This window comes from Pagrus pagrus, assembly GCF_965226575.1.
Source record: "Pagrus pagrus genome assembly, chromosome: 2".
In the NCBI taxonomy this organism is placed as follows: Eukaryota; Metazoa; Chordata; class Actinopteri; order Spariformes; family Sparidae; genus Pagrus; species Pagrus pagrus.
In genome coordinates this window covers 24,327,340-24,347,763 of record NC_140186.1, presented here as the reverse complement: position 1 = coordinate 24,347,763, position 20,424 = coordinate 24,327,340, and the positions used below count along the sequence as shown (strand labels likewise).

The 20,424-nt window shown below is 44.3% G+C and overlaps 2 protein-coding genes across 10 annotated transcripts in view; one reads left to right on the top strand and one right to left on the bottom strand.

Moving 5' to 3' along the window:
* The window catches only part of LOC311269735 (complement C3-like), a 40,395-nt gene that overhangs the window by 4,694 nt on the left and 15,277 nt on the right, over positions 1 to 20,424 (top strand). The window contains exons 1-18 of one of the 2 annotated variants that reach the window (XM_084374088.1): positions 1,981 to 2,116; positions 3,077 to 3,159; positions 3,303 to 3,390; positions 3,543 to 3,645; positions 3,779 to 3,899; positions 4,090 to 4,205; positions 4,369 to 4,515; positions 4,817 to 4,916; positions 5,001 to 5,089; positions 5,198 to 5,389; positions 5,482 to 5,637; positions 6,105 to 6,234; positions 16,956 to 17,021; positions 17,565 to 17,762; positions 18,569 to 18,689; positions 18,802 to 18,890; positions 18,990 to 19,129; positions 19,991 to 20,206. In XM_084374088.1, coding sequence (XP_084230214.1) covers positions 3,084 to 3,159; positions 3,303 to 3,390; positions 3,543 to 3,645; positions 3,779 to 3,899; positions 4,090 to 4,205; positions 4,369 to 4,515; positions 4,817 to 4,916; positions 5,001 to 5,089; positions 5,198 to 5,389; positions 5,482 to 5,637; positions 6,105 to 6,234; positions 16,956 to 17,021; positions 17,565 to 17,762; positions 18,569 to 18,689; positions 18,802 to 18,890; positions 18,990 to 19,129; positions 19,991 to 20,206 — 2,148 coding nt within the window. In that variant the 5' untranslated portion in view covers positions 1,981 to 2,116; positions 3,077 to 3,083. Of the gene's footprint in view, positions 1 to 1,980; positions 2,117 to 3,076; positions 3,160 to 3,302; positions 3,391 to 3,542; positions 3,646 to 3,778; positions 3,900 to 4,089; positions 4,206 to 4,368; positions 4,516 to 4,816; positions 4,917 to 5,000; positions 5,090 to 5,197; positions 5,390 to 5,481; positions 5,638 to 6,104; positions 6,235 to 16,955; positions 17,022 to 17,564; positions 17,763 to 18,568; positions 18,690 to 18,801; positions 18,891 to 18,989; positions 19,130 to 19,990; positions 20,207 to 20,424 lie in introns of those variants that run through there. The other variant, XM_084374087.1, reaches the window with a different exon arrangement.
* LOC311269750 (uncharacterized protein) lies at positions 7,424 to 16,723 on the bottom strand. 8 transcript variants are annotated; one of them, XR_014624142.1, is made up of 4 exons: positions 16,416 to 16,723; positions 16,202 to 16,338; positions 15,398 to 15,574; positions 7,424 to 8,453 (listed from the first exon to the last, which is right to left on the bottom strand). XR_014624142.1 is itself a non-coding variant. In XM_084374124.1 (2 exons), the coding sequence occupies exon 1, from the start codon at positions 10,041 to 10,043 to the stop codon at positions 8,913 to 8,915; it is 1,131 nt and encodes a 376-aa protein (XP_084230250.1). In that variant the 5' UTR covers positions 10,044 to 10,132; the 3' UTR covers positions 7,424 to 7,667; positions 8,317 to 8,912. The 8 variants fall into 8 exon arrangements, 4 of the variants coding, with proteins under 4 accessions (XP_084230250.1, XP_084230252.1, XP_084230253.1 ...); XR_014624140.1 differs by having other exon boundaries at positions 16,202 to 16,723; XR_014624141.1 differs by having other exon boundaries at positions 7,424 to 7,667; positions 16,202 to 16,723.

The window sequence follows — 20,424 nt, the reverse complement described above, 5'->3', positions numbered from 1 at the left end:
TCAGCATACAATGCCATACTGGATTTTTGAATCACAAGAGGAAGCTCATTTGTAAAAATAGAAAATAAAAGTGGTCCCAAACAACTGCCTTGCGGCACCCCACAGCTTAGACTTTTGCTGATAGATAGCGTACCATTTACATATACACGTTGAGTTCTGTCAGATAAATAGCTCTCAAACCATGAAACAGCCGTAGAACCAAAACCGTAACAACTCAATTTATCAATCAGCAATTTATGGTCTATAAGATCAAAAGCTGAAGTAAAATCTAATAAAATTGCACCTGATAGCAAACTTTTATCAATTCCCATTAGCCAATCATCAGTCATTTTAACTAGTGCTGTACATGTGGAATGTCCATCTCTATAGCCATGTTGAGCATTATCTATCAAGTTATTTGTTGTAAAATAATCTCGAATCTGTTTAGATACAATCTTCTCAAGCAATTTACTAAGAATTGATAAGATTGTAATTGGTCTGCTATTCTGACCATTCAGAGGGAGTTTAGGGTTTTTTATTATTGGCATTATTTTTCCTTCTTTCCAGGCTTTGGACAAATCCCATTAGACAGACAGGCATTGAATAAATGACATACGGTTGTTGATATATGGATAGCAGCTGTTCTTAATAATTTACCATCAAGGCAGTCTGTACCGGCACAGTTGTCAGCAGATATGGAGCATAACAATTTCTCAACCTCATCAATATCCACCAGTATGAACTCAAACTTACAATTCTTATTTCTCATAATGTGGTTATCAATTAGTGCACATGATTTATAGGTGTACTCCATATCCATTTTACACCTTAATTTATTAACTTTTTCTACAAAGTAGTTATTAAAATAATTGGCCATATCCAACGGTTTGGTTATAAACACTCCATCAGATTCAATGTAGGATGGATTCATCTTAGACTGTCTACCCATTATATTGTCTCGTACCTGTGAAAGCGACACAGCCTCCTCTCCATTGTTTTGGGCCTTAGGTGGCATGGTGTGAAGAGATTCCTTATTAGGAGTTCCTCAACACAGGCTTGAGATTCAGCAGGTGTAGTAGGCCGAGAAGGAATCCACCAAAAATCACTGCGTGAAAAGATCATCCACTACTTTCACTTGGTGTGATCTTAAAATATAGAGTCTTATATTAGGTTGTTAATAAATATTTGAGGTCTTGAGTTAGATTACAACATTTTTTTAAAAAGAGCAGGAGCAGGAGCAGGAGCACCGACAAGGTGGGATACAGGAAACAGGAAACAGGAAACAGGATATCCGCAAGACAGGATATAGTCATGCCATACATAGAAATCCTACTATTTGGAAGCAAAACAGCATTAAATTGGAACACAGAGTTACCTAAGATGGCTGCCGAACTCTGAGCTATTGATTGACACCCCATTTGAGCAATTAGGAGCTTCTATGCCTACCCTGTGGCCTGAAACAGCCAAAGAGTGATTGTGGACCATGTAAGACTATGTGATGCAGACCCATTGTGATTGCCAGCTGAGATGGGCAGTTACAGGTCAACTGCAGGCTTATTTTTCCCAAAAATAATAATTCAGTGTGTTCAAAATCCAAATGGTTTACCAACAGCTCTACATTTACTTAGGGCTATACTGGGATAGGTGTTTTTGGCGGATTTCACATCAATTTTCAGAAATGGTTTAACTAGACACAGTAGACTTTTTAGGTATGTAGACGATGGTAGCTGTCTTGAAGCAGGTGTGGACAGTATCCCGTGAGAGTGATATGTTAAAAAAATGTCAATGATAACATCTGCTAGCTCAGTGGCATGTTTTTAGTACAGGGCCAGAGATTTCATCGGGCTGAGAAACTTAACCATATTCACTCTTCTTCTGACATCCGTCGTGGTTACTGACAGTCCAGTCGGAATAGACTTTACAGCGGGCTCTTTGTTGAGGAGATCAAAGCAGTCATAAAAAAGCCAAAGTTAATCTGGTAACGTAACTTCACACATGATGGTGCCACTCCTGCTGTTGTAGCTCGTGATGTTTTGGATCGCCTGCCACATATCCTTGGTGCTACTGGTGTTGATGTCTCTCTCCTGTCCCTCCGGATCTCTCTGCCTCCTTTATGCCAGCTTTAAGTCTTGCTCTGGTGGGCTTGTATACTATCTTGACACCTGACTGAAAGAAGGTTTGGCTGTAGATAGAGCCCTCAGCTCTTTATTCATATGGGCTTTGCGGTTGGGGAATGATTTTATTACTTTTGTGATCACCATATCATAAACACATGTGATTTGGTGATGTATGATGTCACCATTAATGTATTTTCCGCAAGACTGATGTTATCTGGGGTGGCGGCATCTTTCAACATCAAAACAGTCCTGCAGAGCGTATGTAGCTTCATTTATCCATAGTTAACTGATGGTTTCACCCTTTTTTATCAGCTGGGGGTAAGTTTGCAGGAGAGACTGGGAAATATGATCTGACTGACAAAACGGAGGATGTTTCATTTTTTGAACGATTACACAAACATGATATTACAAGTTAAAGTTTGATACATTTCACCGTTTGTGTGCTGAGAAAAAGTGTGCTGAGTGTCACCAGCGTAACAGTGGAACTGTATGTGGTGACTATGAATGACAAGACCTATAGGGGATCATTAATGGATAAAGTGGTATTAATCCTCTCATCTAACTCCCAGCAGCAGTGTTAAACTATTCCTTTAAACTGTAGAGTCTTGAATCTATCAAGATTAACTGTAAATTAACAAACATGAAAATACATTTAATCCTAATGAACTATGACCTAATCTAACCACCCTAATAGGACAGAAAATAAAGGTAGTACAACCATTCTACCTATTGCACAGTTTGCCAGCCAACCTGAGCGCTTTACACCCTTTTTTCCTAAACCTCAATGTTTGTGTCGTTACTGCTCTCACAGTATAAACATCAAACACTTTGTAACAGCTCATTTGGGTAAGAATATATTGTCCGATCCATGGGATCTAAAGTCTGATTCATGTGTTACCATCAGTCTCAAAATGTTCATGAATATTTGAATTATTTGCCTGATTACTGAAATATTTGTTCTTGTATGTGTCTGTGTTTAGTCTTGGCATGTGGAAGATAGTGGCAAGGTTGGAAAGCAACCCACAGGAGAGCTTCTCTGCAGAGTTTGAGGTAAAAGAATATGGTAAGTCCCTCATGACCGATACTTTTATTTAAAACCTTTATACACCTTTAACATTCAAATACTTTTAACTGGCTGGACATGTGAAAAAAATCTCATTAATTAATTAATTAATTCATTCATTCATTCAATCATTCATCTTTCAGTGCTGCCTAGTTTTGAGGTGAAGCTGACGCCTGAGAGCTCCTTCTTCTACGTGGACAACCCAGAGCTCACCGTCAACATCAAAGCTACGTATGTATTTTTTTTTGCATCTGAAGAGACTAAGTGTGATTGGTAGATTGATTGAAGGAGAAAATAAAGGGTGTTGTTCAGTCCGTAGTAGTTTTACTTGTCCTGGTTTACTTGATTGTGGGTTAGAGCATGTCCTTCTTTTGTGGTTTTAGGTATCTATTTGGTGAAGAGGTGGATGGAACGGCCTACGTGGTATTTGGGGTTATACAAGAGGGTAAAAAACAGAGCTTTCCAAGTTCTCTTCAGAGAGTGCAGGCAAGCACATTCTTAACCTTTTTCTTTATTTCTATCAGTTTGCCAATAAATTGGTCAGAGCCAAGCTGACCCTATTTTCCTGTACTTTCACTGACAATATTTCAAGGTCCACTGTTGTATTATGTCACATTAGATTAATCGGGGTAATGGAGCTGCCACGCTAAAGAAAGAGTACATCACACAGACCTTCCCACAAATCCTCAACCTGGTGGGGAGCCCCATATTTGTAGCTGTCAGTGTCCTGACAGAAAGTGGTAAGAAAGACAGAATGTTTGTTTTTTGCCCAGTCAGTATATTTGCTCACGTGTGATTCATAATATTTCAGCATCAAAGTAACTAACAGTATTATTTGTGTCTTGGGGAAAAAGAAAATAAAGATATGGTGGAGGTTTTCTGTAATCAGTTTGTTTGTGAACGTGTTTGTATTTCTGCATCAACTCGCAGGTAGTGAAATGGTGGAGGCAGAGTTGAGAAATGTCCAGATTGTCACATCACCGTACACCATCCTCTTCAAGAAAACACCCAAATACTTCAAACCAGGAATGTCCTTCGATGTTGCGGTAAAGTACATAAAGTGCTTATTTACATTTACATACATTGACTGCAGAAGTATAGTTACATTGCCTCTTAATAACTATAATTGATCATTGCAATGTTTTCATGTATTTTCATTATGATGCAAAGGCACTCAGATAGTTCAGCTGTTTGTGTCTCTGATGGCAGGTTGAAGTTTTGAATCCTGATGGCACTCCTGCACATGGTGTTGCAGTGGTGGTTGATCCAGGCCGGGTGAACGGCGTCACTGAAGCCAATGGCATGGCAAGACTTACCATCAATATAGTGGAAACCAGTGGACCACTACAGATTAAAGTATGTCTTTATAATTGCTTGATTTTCATTTAAACCTTTGCATTACAGCATCTTTTGGTAGATGAATGCTAAGACAAAACATAACAAAAAGAATGGGCTATGGCTGATGGAAACAGTCAGTGAGTGTTGTATTTCATACAGTGTATGACTTCTATCAACTTATGTTGATCTCTTTTTATTATTTAATATGCTTACTTTACTCGGTTTTGATATTTCCCCTTTTGTTGATTACATTGGGAAAGCCTTTATAACTTTTTATACCTTGTGTGTGTATATATTTACTGTGTGCATTTATTTGCAGGCAAAGACCAATGATCCTCGCATTACACGTGAGAGGCAAGCATCAGCCACCATGACAGCTCTCCCACATACCACTAAAAGCAACAATTACATCCACATAGGTGAGGAACATCCTGAAATCATATCAGATGGTGGAACAGCCCCCTAAATGTCCAGAAACTAATTGTGTAATGTTTTTATTACAGGTGTGAATACAGCTGAAGTCACATTAGGAGAAAACCTAAAAGTCAACTTGATGTTTACCAAGCATCAACAAATTGACATCACGTACCTAGTGAGGGTTGTTTTGCACCTATGTATTTGTGCACATGTGTTTGTGTTGCTTTCAGCATTTGGTTTACCCCTGTGGCATAAGTGCTTATGTATGAATCTGTGTCCCCAGATCCTGAGCAGAGGTCGGCTGGTAAAAAATGGTCGTTACACAACAAAAGGCCAAGTGCTGATATCCATGATAGAAGTCGTGACCAAAGAAATGCTGCCATCGTTCCGCATCATAGCCTACTATCATACAGATGACAATGAAGTGGTGTCAGACTCTATTTGGGTGGATGTCAAGGACTCCTGCATGGGCTCGGTGAGACAAACTGATGTAGCCAAGTTTGAGCATGCTGCTTTAACAAATAAAAAACTGCATGTCTCATTCATTGATCTCCCCTTCAAATCTAGTTGAAGCTGGAATCATCCAGAGCTGTTCCATCGTATGAACCTGGCAAGATGTTTGGTCTGAAGGTCACAGGAGATCCAGGAGCCACGGTGGGACTGGTCGCAGTTGACAAAGGCGTCTACGTCCTAAACAACAAGCACCGCCTCACTCAGAAAAAGGTCATTTCAGCTCATATTTATCTTTGAAAATCTGAAAGGGTTTCAACTCAAAAAGCTTTATATAACAATTACACACATGTTAACTTCCAAGTTCGTTAGTATGTTGCCTCATATAATATTTGCTATATTTATGTCTTGCAGAATATTAGTGATTCACCAGATCTCCAAATAAAACCCTGGCTGATATCACCAATACATATTTACCCCAAATTACTGAGTTTAGCTATCCATCTTTTCATGTGAGGATCGATCCTAGAACAGAAACGTATGGGATATACACATTTCTGTATCGATCAGCACACCATTACAGCAAATGCAATGCAATTGCTTGAGTAAATGCTCTTAAAGTCATACCCAAACTGTCATGTGAGTTTACAGTTATGTCCGTTTAGCTTACACTGTGTAACCCTACTACTTATCCTTTTCTTTTTCTGTGTGTGAATTACTTCCACTTCCTCTTTGCTCAGGTGTGGGACATTGTAGATAAGTCCGACACAGGCTGCACACCAGGTGGAGGAAGGGACTCTATGAGTGTGTTCTTCGATGCTGGGCTGTTGTTTGAGTCCAACACGACTTCTGGCACTCCCTACAGATTGGGTAACATGACTTTGTCTTCCATCCACTGAACATATATACCAATGAAATATTAAAAACTCTTGTGAACACCTTCAGGGAATTTCTAGAAATTTGACACCGTGCACTTGGAATTAAGGATGAACTAATTCAATTTTGGTGGTCAAAGGTCACTGTGACCTAAGAAAACACATTGTTGGCCACAACCCAAGAATTTACAAGCCAAACGCACTGAAAGCATCAGATGCTTGCGTCCAAACGTGCACCAAAAACATTACGAAGCACATCCAACTGCTTTAACGCCTGTACGCTGACCATGTTTTTGAATTTTGCTTGCTTTCCTGTAGCCACAGTACCCGTTTGGAGTGCTCAAAGGAAAAACAAAAATCAGGAGAGACATTGAGAGGGACACAGAGGGAGAGATATCACAGCTGAGGTGCTGTGCATCGTTGCGGCCAGTGAAACACTGCTGTGAAATCTCTCATCAGTAACGGCCAAATTCAGCTATTGTGAAAACTTATCCAATGTATGTAATACTGACGTACCTGTAATAATATTCTGTGGGAGGAGAGGAGACTGTCATAGCAATACAAAGACAGAGTTTTTGTTTTGGGTTTGACACACTGCATGTCTAGATGAGCCCTAAATAGTGACTTTTCTCCAAAATACTGCTGATTCTGTGGAGTTGGCAATTCTAATCTGATGCCTGCAGTGCACCATAGGAGCATGCTTCAATTCAGGCACATCAGTTTCAGTGCGTATGGGCCTTAAAACAAAATTTCACATAAAAATAGCTAGTAGTGTAAAGTGCTAAAGTAATAACAATTGACATCCAGAAAGTCAAAGGTCAGCTTCACTTTGGCCATAATTCAATGCCACAACTCAAAAGATTGTGACTGTATATCACATTTGGTCGGATATTGAATTCATGACACTGATCTTGGGTCAACTTTGAAACTATGGTGATTGTAGAGATCTTCTGCGCTTCAGGGTTGATGATGATACAGTACATGTGTGGCAACACGAGGGTGTTCACTACTAATGTACTCAATACCGACAACGCCACCTTGGGTTAGGGCCCAAGGAGCCGTACTAAAGGTAAATTACTCTATTATAAAAGGACACAGATTGGTTCATTCAGGGAGAGCAGGAGACGTGGTTCAATTATTTTGATACAAAATTTTATTATTATTAAATAGACATGGTTTGGCACTGTAAAAGAAAAGAAAAGAAAGAAAAGAGCCCAACTTAAAGGGGGGTACAGGCTGAGGCTTACCGGCTGGAGGAGGGGTTTATCAGGGGAGTGACATCCAAAAGAAAAAGGAGAGCACCCCACTCATACAGCAAAAATGTGACGTGCAACAAAGAAAATCTTGAACAGGGATCACACAGCACACAGCACACAAGGGATCACCACCACCCAGGGGAACCACCACCACCAATACCGGCCTTCAGCACTAGGGGAAGAGGAAAAACACAATTAGGAGGGCCCACAATTATGAAAAACCAAACTATTTCATAACATGTGCCAACAAAATATAAATAATCAATAAATAAATTAAGTATTGAATTGAATTAATTATAAATCAATCACAACAGAAATCAAAGAGTCTCTGGCCAGAGATATCAACTTATAATAATTAAATCGATCTTAACACAAATAACGGGAGTTCAAACATTTCTTGGGAAATTCCCTCCCCAAACGAAAATACCAGAAACTCCCAAAAATAAACAAATTAATTACCCCAAAGAAAACCACCCAAACTACTAAGAAATTACCAAAAGGAATTCAACCATTAAACAGAAGATAAACAAATAAACATCACCAAACCTCAGCAGACTGTCTTTAAAACACACACACACGCACGCACACGCACACATATAGCAGCACCACAGGTAGCAGCAGTATGTAGAGCCAGTAGCAGGAAGCAGGCTGACCGAAGGCGGCCGACCAAACCGAGCCGTCGGAGCAGCGACAGCAAAGCAGCGGCAGCAACACAATGGCAGCAAAGCGGCAGCAGCAACAGTACAGTGACAGTTCAGCGGCGAAGCAGCAGTAGTAGCGTAGCAGTGGCCCAGTAGCAGTGATTGCGCAGCTGCGCTTACTTAGCTTAATTAGCGTTAGCATCCATAACTCCGGTTATCTGTCCGGGTGTATTGGCGTCCCATCCAAGGAGGGAGAGGTGCGAAGAAAACATGCCCAGCAGGGGAAGACAGCCACCATGCAGCCCACAACCAGCCGACTGTTAGAGGGAGAGGAGCGAAAAGGGAGCTTAGCACCTGGCTACAGCATGAATGACAGAAACACATTTTAACTCACCAATGCTCTAGTTGACAGCGGCGAACAACCGCAGATAATCGCCACAACCGCGGTGGAGACGCCGGATCTATTAAAAGGATCACCGTTGTAATTTACATAAAACACGGACTAATCTACACAAAACAGCATAGCAACGTGCGCCTACCTGTGCTCAGCTGCTATCGGCGAGTCCAACGACCCGGAAGTGGGCGGGCCGAAGAGGCAGGAAGCGAGAGGTCAGGAGGGAGGACACGGCCTACTTTTATCCCCTCTGTATGAGCCACTATTGGCTAATAAGCCAGAGGGGCGATGGTGCAGCAAAGCTAAGGGTGCAGTGATGCCTCATACCACTACCATCCATCCCCCCCATTTTCATCGTCGACCCGACGATGCGCTTAAAAGATCACCTCTCAGACCACGGTCTAAAGAAAGCAGACACAGCCCTTGACTGAACGGCTGAAGGCCTCTCCTGAGCCACCTCATTGGCAGGCCTGGGCAAGTGATGAAGGTTCGAATGTTGACCAGCTGTAGATCGGGTCGTCCGTCGCCAGACGGCTTCTTCTGAGGGAGAGACTCGTGATGGAGCAGGCTGAGATGGTAATGATACCGCTGAGCCAGAGGAAGGTGCTGATGGCGGTATCAGTTGCCGCGGGGCAATTGAAGGAGCGAATTGTGCCGGGGGCAAGGGTTCTATCGAGGTGGTAGGCAATGTCAGCGCCGGTGCACATTGCCCCTCCCCAGCACCACAGTCAGCTGGAGGAAGAGGGGGTTCCCTTACCAAGGCCAACAAGTCTTCTTCGTCCGACAGTTCATCAGGCCTGACTGGCAGACTGGTGGCTGAACTGGTCGAAGGAGCAGAAGTGTTGTCCAGGGCAGGCAACCCGGCCAGAGCTTTAAGCAGAGTGCGATGCACTCGTTTGACCTTAGCGAGGTCCTCTGCTGGTGCCACTGTGTACACCGAACCATCTCCAGAGGGAGCTTTAACCACCTGATGTACCACCTGGTTCCACTTATCCTGAATCTTGTGTCGGCCTTTCCAACCAAATTCCCGCAACAACACTAATTGGCCTTCTGCCAAATGCTCTGACCGCACCGTCTGATCGTGGCGTTCTTTCCGGCGCTGGGCCGCGTCCTTCAGCCGGTCGCGGACACCCTCGAAAGCCAGATGAAGCCGGGTCTGATGTTCCTGGACCCAGTCGTTAACCGAGCCACTAATGGGGTCCTTCACTCGCCCCAGCAAGAAATCGACTGGAAGTCTGGCCTCGAGGCCAAACATGAGGAAAAAGGGCGATTCTCCTGTAGATTGGTGTGGGGTGGTGTTGTATGCGTACAACAACTGTGGCAAACAAGAGTGCCAGTCACGTTTTCGTGATGTTGGTAGAGTGCGCAGCAAGTCGTGCAGGGTGCGGTTAAAACGCTCGCACTGACCGTTACCCGCTGGGTGGTACGGTGTAGTACGGGATTTTTCAATGCCGTACAAACATAGCTGCCGGACGAGGGTGCTTTCAAAGTTTCGGCCCTGATCGGAATGCATCCGTACTGGGACGCCAAACTTTGAAAACCATTCAGTGACAAGGACATGAGCAACAGTAGAGGCCCGTTGGTCACGGGCAGTGATGGGCAAATTACTTTGAAAAAGTAACTAATTACAATTACAAATTACTTCTTAAAAAAGTAATTGAGTTAGTAACTCAATTACTCTATTATAAAAGTAACTAATTACTAGGAAAAGTAATTTTTGCGTTACTAAAACAAAGTAATATGTCAAAGAATTCGGCTTTTTAGAAGCATGTTTCACACGCCAGTTTCATAGAGTAGAGTGTTTATATTTCCACTTGCTAAACGCCGACTTTCCCACTTTATCCTCCTCTTCTGTACTCGCCATTTCTTCTCTGTCTATCACTTTGGTTTTACCGGTCGAAAGTTGTGTGTGTGCGCCGCACAGAAGCTACGTCGGTTTGTGTGTAAAATAAACTCCTACAAGGATTCGTCAATGATGTCACGCAGCTATACATCGTCAAGTCAGTTACTTCCTTGTTCCATATCCGCAAAACATGACCTGTCTTATCCTTGGTATTTATCGAAACCGTGTTGTACTAGTGTGCTCTCTACTCTGCAGCCCGCTTATGAAGTGAGGAGGAGGAAAGGAAGAAAAGAAAAAACAATAGCCTAGAACTCATGCTGGCTGCAGGCTTTTTTTTTTTTTACCATGATCGCGCTGGGGCCCCGATTTTAGTAACGGCAACACAAGTCATGTTAGTAACGGAAACGGCGTTAGTAACGCTGGATAAAGTAATTAATTAGATAACAAATTACAGAGGAATGTAACGGCGTTACGTAATCGCGTTTATTCTAACGGCGTTAGTCTCAACACTGGTCACGGGTAGGGATAGCAAGGGTGTATTTACTAAACACATCGGTGAGGACGAGGACGTTCTCCAACCCATTTTGGGTTGGCTCCAGCATGGTATAATCCATCGCCAAGATCTCATTTGGCTCCGAAGCCAACAGATGTCCCATAAAGCTACGGGCAGGTGGCCCACCATCCTTGGCCACTAAGCACCGTTCACAGGCCCGACACCAATCTCTCACGTCCTCAGACATCCCTGGCCAGTAACACCGTTGTCTCAGCAACTCCAAAGTCCTCTCGACACCTTGGTGGCCATGGTTTTGATGCACCTCCGTAAGAACTGTCTTCTGCAATGCAACAGGCAGGAGTACCTGCAGAACCGTTTCCCCCCCATCTGGGCGCAAGACTTTTCTATAAACAACTCCGGCCTGCTCAATCAGTCTGCCCCACTGCTTGAGCAGAACCAAAGAGCGCTGAGACAGTTGCTGGCGTTCTTCACGACCCGGATATTGCTTCCGCAGCCAAAAAGCCAACACTTCAAGGATCACTGGGTCGGCTTGCTGAAGTGCGCCAATGTCAGCTGGCGGATACTGTGGCAAGGCCCAGACAGCTGACTGACACGCTGGAGGCCGTTGGGCCTGAAGGGCCTCTTTTAGAGGGTGTGGAAATGGAGTACCAGACACTAATACCCCCAAGTCGGCGTCCATCGGTGGATGCAAGCGGGACAACGCATCTGCGTTAGTGTTGTTTTTGCCAGGCCGATACCGAATTTCGAAATCGAACGATGCCAACTGTGCTGCCCAACGCTGTTCCAAGGCTCCAAGTTTAGCTGAGGACAAATGGCTAAGAGGATTGTTATCCGTGAATACAACGCACTTGTGGCCCAACAAGTACTCACGGAATTTCTCCGTCATAGCCCATTTTAATGCCAAAAACTCCAGCTTCATGGAGCTGTAGTTGACTGGGTTACGCTCTGGTGGTCTCAGGCTTCGGCTGGCAAATGCTATGGGCCGCACTTTCCCTCCCTTCTCTTGTGCGAGTACAGCGCCCAGACCTCCGTGACTTGCGTCGACCTCCAAGATGAAGGGAAGGGAGAAATCGGCGTACGCAAGCACGGGGGCGGTGGTAAGGTTAGATTTTAGTGCGTCGAAACTCTGCTGATGCTCTATCAACCACCTTTCTGAAACACGGGGTTCAGACCGCTTGGCCTTTGACCTCTCAAGCTCAGCAACAAGGCGATGGAGAGGGGCAGCCAGCTTGGCGAAACCCTCCACAAAGCGGCGATAATAACTTGCGAACCCGAGGAAGGATCGCAGCTCCAAGATAGTGGTCGGGGGCTGCCAGCTGGCTACCACCTCCACTTTGCCGGGGTCAGTTGAAACGCCCTGGGCTGAGATGACATGCCCTAAATAATGCACTTCTTGCTGAAAAAAGGAGCATTTAGACAATTTGGCCTTCAAACCCTCTCGCTGTAGCCGCTGCAAAACCACTTCCAGTCTTTCCAGATGTTGTTGGAAGGTGGACGAGAAGACCACAATATCGTCGAGGTATAACAGCAGAGTCCGACATTGCTGGTCCCCGAAAATGCGCTGCATTAGCCGCTGGAACGTACTAGGTGCGTTACATAACCCGAATGGCATTCTGTTCCACTCGAAAAGGCCGAAAGGAGTGCAGAATGCCGTCTTGGGGCGGTCAACTTCGGCGACCGGAACCTGGTTGTACCCGCTGGCTAAATCCATGGTGGAAAACCAGCGGACACCAGTAAGCGCGTCCAGCGACTCCTCGATACGAGGAAGCGGAAAAGCATCTTTCCTGGTCCGGCTATTGAGTTGTCTGTAGTCTACGCATAGGCGTAGGCTACCATCTTTCTTCTTGACCAAAACAATTGGCGAGGCGAATGGGCTGCAGCTCTCCCTGATAACCTGCGTCTCAAGCAACTGATTGATATGCTCCTTGACCACTTCATAGTCTGATGGTGGTATGCGCCGATAGCGCTGGCGAATTGGTGCGTCATCCAAAAGGGGAATTTCATGGGAAATTAGACTAGTACAGCCTAAATCGCCCTCATAGGATGAAAAGACGGAAGCATATTTCCAGAGAAGAACACGCGCCTCATTCTGTTCGTCAATGGGCAAGGCGGACAGATCCACCGCACCTATTTGGTCCTGAAGCGTTGGAGTCGCGGCTTGTGATGCCACTGTGGCCAAGTAAGATGGGACCTCCTTCACCCCAGAGGGCAGACTCACTACATGAACCTCACTCAAAGCACCGACGACTGTTCGTGGGTAAAGCAGCACATCAGAGGATCCCACGTTGACGACTGGGATGTAGGCGGTGCCACCTTCGACTCTAACCAATGCTGGAGAGGCCAGCAGTCCGGCAGGGAGGCCCTTCTCCAAAGGCTCAAAGAGTACAGTAGTCCCAGAATACTGGGCTGAACATGTGGCTGAAACGATTTGCATGGTGCCACCAGAAATCCGACAAGCCTTCTTGCCAAGAACTTTGACTCTGCCGGTGACCTTGAGAGGAGGATCCAAGGAGGTTCGGTGGCATTTCTGCAGCGCCTGCACCACCGATTGTGGTGCCCCTATGACCGTGGGCAAATCAAACAAGGCTTTGCCATGTTGCCCAAAAAGCGTGCTGTAACACCTGCGTAGGATGTTCATCCCCAAAATGCCAGGGGAGTAAGGTGATCCACCCACCGGGGGGTCCTTGACCACCAGTAACCCACACCCTGGCAACGATCTATCGCAGAGTGTGACTTCAAGCTCCAAGTACCCGAGATATGGGAAGGGCAAGCCATTGGCGGCTTGAAGTTGCAGCCACTGGCAAGGTTGGAGCTTCCCCTGCACTCCAGCCTGAAAGTGCTGTCGGAAGAAGCTTTCCGAAATAGTGGAAACCATTGATCCTGTGTCCACTAAACAAGGAATTTTCACTCCCCCCATGACTACGTCCACGTGCGGACAAGCAGAAATTAGCTTAGCTCCCCCCTCAGTGCCTGAAATGTCTGATGAGCCGGTGGTTGCCCCCCCCGAACTTTGGCTCCACAGTTCGGTGGGTGCTAGTTTCCCAGATGCTGCGCGGGGCCTTGCTGCCTACTCGGCCGGGAGGGAGCAGGCGCAAGGGACCGGGGATGAGGAGGGCCACGCGCCCCCCCCCGCACTCCCTGGCAAAATGGCCAGGTTGATGACACCGCCTGCAGATTAATGGACCATAGGGAGGAGGGTGATTACGCTGAGAGTTATTCTGCAGCTGAGAGAGATTCGGTGAGTCTGTTTAACTGCTCCTGTTGAAGCTTCAACATCTCCTTCACTTCCAGCAATTCAGAAGTTGAACTTGAGCTAACCGCTGGGGGAACACCCTGAACACCGTACTGCAAACCCATGACTGAGGGGACTGAGTGGCTACGGCCGCGCGCACCCCCTGGTAGCCCCTCCCGCTCCCACCTGATGGCCTCTGCCCTTACCTCCAGGAGGGAGGCTGCAGGCTGTCTGCGCACTAACTGTTTTAGCTCTCGTCGGAGGGAACCATCGGTGACATATTCGACAAACTGGTCGCGCATCAAAAACTCGGTGTTTGGCATGTCGCCCGGAGCCTGTTGTTTTATGGAAGCCATCAAGCTCATCAGAGCAAGGGAGAACTCTTGGAGCGTCTCCCCTTCCTGCTGTCGCCTTGAGAAGAACGCCTCCTGCAAGGCAACATAGGAGTCGGTACAACCGTATAGCTCTCTCAATACAGTAATAATCTTGGCCGGGTCGCTTCTTTCTGCGGTCGAACGATATTTTATCTCCTCACGCGCTTCTCCCTCCAAGTGGTCAAGAAGGAAAAAGGCTTGATCAGCTGTGGACAGGTGACGGGCCCTCATGCACGCCTGAATTTCCTCAACCCACTCTTCTAGCCCTAGGCCTGATCTACCCCTAAACACAGGACACTTCCTGTCTCTAGGTACTAAGATAAGTCGCTCTGTCACAGAGGCGCTAGAAGGGGGTGGTGCTGAAGGAGGTTCGCGGGCAATGGGAGGTACAGAACTAGGACCAGGCAAAACTTCCGCCTGCTCCCTCTGTAACCTCTCATTGTCCGCCCTCAACTGAGCTACTAGGTCCCTCAACTCCTGCATCTCTCCCTCCATGTTTTCTGCTGCTGAGATTTAAACTACGGACACCAATATTATACTTACAAAGAAGAGACTCACTGCTGCTTCGCCTTTAACTCACACACATTCGCTCACACCATACACTCTGCTCATCCAACTGAAATCAAGGGAATGAAAAAAAAACAAAATATACATATACCTAGATAAGGCTTACTACTAATGTACTCAATACCGACAACGCCACCTTGGGTTAAGGCCCAAGGACCCGTACTAAAGGTAAATTACTCTATTATAAAAGGACACAGATTGGTTCATTCAGGGAGAGCAGGAGACGTGGTTCAATTATTTTGATACAAAATTTTATTATTATTAAATAGACATGGTTTGGCACTGGAAAAGAAAAGAAAAGAGCCCAACTTAAAGGGGGGTACAGGCTGAGGCTTACCGGCTGGAGGAGGGGTTTATCAGGGGAGTGACATCCAAAAGAAAAAGGAGAGCACCCCACTCATACAGCAAAAATGTGACGTGCAACAAAGAAAATCTTGAACAGGGATCACACAGCACACAAGGGATCACCACCACCCAGGGGAACCACCACCACCACCAATACCGGCCTTCAGCACTAGGGGAAGAGGAAAAACACAATTAGGAGGGCCCACAATTATGAAAAACCAAACTATTTCATAACATGTGACAACAAAATATAAATAATCAATAAATAAATTAAGTATTGAATTGAATTAATTATAAATCAATCACACAACAGAAATCAAAGAGTCTCTGGCCAGAGATATCAACTTATAATAATTAAATCGATCTTAACACAAATAACGGGAGTTCAAACATTTCTTGGGAAATTCCCTCCCCAAACGAAAATACCAGAAACTCCCAAAAATAAACAAATTAATTACCCCAAAGAAAACCACCCAAACTACTAAGAAATTACCAAAAGGAATTCAACCATTAAACAGAAGATAAACAAATAAACATCACCAAACCTCAGCAGACTGTCTTTAAAACACACACACACGCACGCACACGCACGCACACATATAGCAGCACCACAGGTAGCAGCAGTATGTAGAGCCAGTAGCAGGAAGCAGGCTGACCGAAGGCGGCCGACCAAACCGAGCTGTCGGAGCAGCGACAGCAAAGCAGCGGCAGCAACAGTACAGTGACAGTTCAGCGGCGAAGCAGCAGTAGTAGCGTAGCAGTGGCCCAGTAGCAGTGATTGCGCAGCTGCGCTTACTTAGCTTAATTAGCGTTAGCATCCATAACTCCGGTTATCTGTCCGGGTGTATTGGCGTCCCATCCAAGGAGGGAGAGGTGCGAAGAAAACATGCCCAGCAGGGGAAGACAGCCACCATGCAGCCCACAACCAGCCGACTGTTAGAGGGAGAGGAGCGAAAAGGGAGCTTAGCACCTGGCTACAGCATGAATGACAGAAACACATTTTAACTCACCAATGCTCTAGTTGACAGCGGCGAACAACCGCAGATAATCGCCACAACCGCGGTGGAGACGCCGGATCTATTAAAAGGATCACCGTTGTAATTTACATAAAACACGGACTAATCTACACAAAACAGCATAGCAACGTGCGCCTACCTGTGCTCAGCTGCTATCGGCGAGTCCAACGACCCGGAAGTGGGCGGGCCGAAGAGGCAGGAAGCGAGAGGTCAGGAGGGAGGACACGGCCTACTTTTATCCCCTCTGTATGAGCCACTATTGGCTAATAAGCCAGAGGGGCGATGGTGCAGCAAAGCTAAGGGTGCAGTGATGCCTCATACCACTACACATGCAAATACAGTAGTAACTTCTGTGACACCAAGAAGAACCTGTCATAAATTTCCAAATACAGTTTTGACTGCATATATAATGCAAGTCGGGACAAAAAATTATGCAAATTGCAACTTGACTTGTGCGCTGAGGTACAAGGCCACAAGGCGGTATTTGTAGTGAATGTAAGTTTTTTGAAGATCTGTTCCTTGCTGTGTTTCCAGAATCGAAATGTCCAGCCCCCAGCAGGAGGAAACGGACTACTATAATGAATGTGACAACCACCTTAGGTAAGAACCACAGCTCTACATTAGCCAGTCACAACCTATTCAGTCATCTTCTTATGATTATTAAGTCAATACTAATTGCACAGTGTAATGGCTGGAGAAAACACCACTGCATATAGACTGGTTCCCTGTAAACTTTGCTTTCACTCTGCTGTTCGGCTGGAACACATCACATCGCCCTGAGATCAGGGTTTCTCTGTAAAATTACCAAGTTGCTAACGCTATCTATGCGACGAGGGGGAATTGAAAAGTTTTACTTACTTAAGATGTCAGTCTGTTACTTCGGAATGGTATTTTTAATGTATGCCTGTACAATATTATCTTGTGCTTTGGTAGGTTTCTTCATTATTTTCCCCCCTCCTTTGCCTTTTTGATGAGTTTTGGAGGATAGAGGGTATTTAAATAAAACTAACTAAACATTAGGAACAATCTCAGAGTCTAATTTGTCTTATTTAAATTTCTTTTGCAACTCTCCAGTACACCGTTATTTTTGTACTCCATACCTTCTCACTTCTTTGTCTCCTCCACAACCCTCTTTCTTTCCAGTGAATAAATATCAAGTCCAACTGCAGCGTGACTGTTGTTTGGATGGCATGAAAACGACTCCTGTTTCATACTCCTGTGAGAGGCGCAGCGATTACATCATCGATGGTGCAGCCTGTAAGGAGGCCTTCTTGTACTGCTGTAAGGCGATGGAAAACCAGCAAGCTGAATTGAAGGAGGGTAGCCTCAGACTGGCTCGGGGTAAGAGACAGGGACAAGGGATGGAGGGTTAACTGATGTCGCCATGTTTGTGTTCTTCTGAGGGCTTCATAATGAATGTTGTTCTAGGATCATCACTGCAGCTGACAAATCTTGTTGTCTTAGCTTTGGGACTTGTGTTGTTATTGTTCCTGGAGCATCAGAATTAATGTTACTCCAGGACTTTCATTTCAAATTATGTAAAAGCCACGACTACTAGAGCGAGCTGTTATGGCTGAATTGGTTCAGTACAGGACAGGCGCACACTGTATAACTCAACCATTCTTACAGGGGTTTTTTTCCCCAAACTGGCAACTACCAAGACTGTTGCTGATGAAACACAGATACCACGTGATACTAACAGTGTTATACTATTGGCTGACAAACCTTATTAGAAGCTGGAACCAACTGTCTGAATTCTTACACAGAGGTAAACAAAACAAACATTTTAATCGACAAACATTTTAAAACAGTTGATTCACAATCATAATAATGTTTTTAAGAAAAAGAAATACTTTTGTTCTCCATTTTTCTACAAACACTGCAGATGTATCATTTTTGAAAATGATTATTATCAATATGATCTTTAATTATGATGTTCGAGCAACAACACCAACATATTACCTCCACATGTGATGTTTTGGTCTCAAGCTCTTCTTCGGACATGAATAAGCGTAGCGAAATACAAACATCACTTGTAATAAATGTTCATGGGAGCATTATCCAGCCTGTCGGCCCTGTTTTTGTATCTTTTTTACTTTTGCTTCAGTCCAGCATGAAATGTATTAACCTTTTTAATTACACTTTAGCTGATGAGGAAGACAACAGTTACATGGACAGCAGTGAAATTGTTTCACGCACCAAGTTCCCTGAAAGTTGGCTCTTTTCAGAGATCAAACTGCCTCCTTGCCCTAAACAAATGTCAAACTGGTGAGATAACTGAAACCTATACACACAAAAATCCCACTCATTACTTTTACATGAGTGACTCCACTAACATTTGAATCTCCCCTGTACCTCTGTAACTTTTCTTTCATTTCAGTGACACCACGACATTTGAGAAAAAGGTTCCTTTGCAAGACTCAATCACAACCTGGCAGTTCACTGGAATTAGTCTGTCAAGAACTCACGGTGAGGATTCAGTGAATAAAATCTGTCTCTCACTCCACACCTTTATACTTTTTCTTTCTCTTTTTCATCACTCTCTTTTGTATCCCTCGTTTCTTTAAGGTATCTGTGTTGGCGATCCATTAGAGGTAATTGTCCGAAAGGACTTCTTCATTGATCTCAGGCTGCCGTACTCAGCTGTCCGAGGAGAGCAGATAGAAGTCAAGGCAATCCTCCACAACTACAGCCCTGATCTTGCCACTGTAAGTAGAATAAATAAATCCCTTCTCCAGTCCTTGATAAGCTTAATTGCGGGTAACCTTATTACAATTTTTACATGTGCCTTTCCATTAAACCTTTAGGAACAGTGTTGTTAAAAACACCCAAAAGGCATGAGTAAAAGATTTAAAATATCTAATATTAAATGAACTAAAGTTTTAAAAAATTTTTTTCAAATAAACTGTTTTTGGGTTGTTTAGCATTTAGTATTCGACAGGACAGTTTAGAGAGTGGCAGGAGATGCTCCCCCATCAGAGTGAGGGAGGATGTGCAGTAAAAGGCCACGAGCCGGATTCAAACCTCAGCCCCTGGTACATGGGTTGCCCTCTCTACCAGCTGTACAAACCCCTGTACATTAGTTTAAAAAAATAATTTTCTGGTAAAACATTTTTTATACATTTTTAGTATCCTAAGAACACATAAAGTGAATTGTACAGTATATGCTATATACTATGGCTCTACAGATTATCAGCCTGATCGATTATCGGATCAGATATGCAACGTTTTTTCAATCCAGTTGCCAATAAAATAAATTACCTCAATCAAATAAATGTAGTGGAGTAAAAAGTACAATATTTGCATCCAAAATGTAGAGGAGTGGAGTGAAAGGCAGAAGAAAATGGAAATAAAATAAAGTATAAGTATCACAGACATGTACCTAAGTAAGTACTTAAGTAAATGTGCTTAATAACATTTCATCACAGGAAACAATGAAAAGCATAACATTTATTAAAATTAAGGATGTGATCATTATTAAAGCTGATGATTATGATCCTTATTACCGACTCTATGGGGGGTCTTCGTCTTTGATCTACTGCGCATACCTCCTCTGTGTCGTTTTCAAGGTGCGTGTGGATCTGATTGAGACGCCAGATGTGTGCAGCTCAGCCTCTAGACGTGGAAAGTATCGTCAGGAGGTCAAAGTTGGGCCCCACACTACACGATCTGTACCCTTCATCATTATTCCCATGAAGGATGAAGAAGATTATCCCATTGAGGTCAAAGCAGCTGTTAAAGACTCATCGCTCTATGATGGAGTTATGAGGAAGCTGCGGGTGGTGGTAAGGGAAACACACTCCATGTAGTGGATTTAGAGCTTTTGTATACCACGGTGAACAGTTTATTTATTGTAGTAATGCACTTAAAGCTAAAATTTAGCATTTCATCTCCAGCCTTTGATGCTACTTTCAGGCAGTCGGGACCAATTTGGACAAATGTTCTGCTGGGTTTTCATATGTAGAGATGAAATAAGAAAGACGAATGGGATATTTTATCAAAC

Coding starts and splice junctions, on each gene's coding strand:
- LOC311269750 (XM_084374124.1), bottom strand. CDS start 10,043: ATGCATTCCGATCAGGGCCGAAACTTTGAAAGCACCCTCGTCCGGCAG.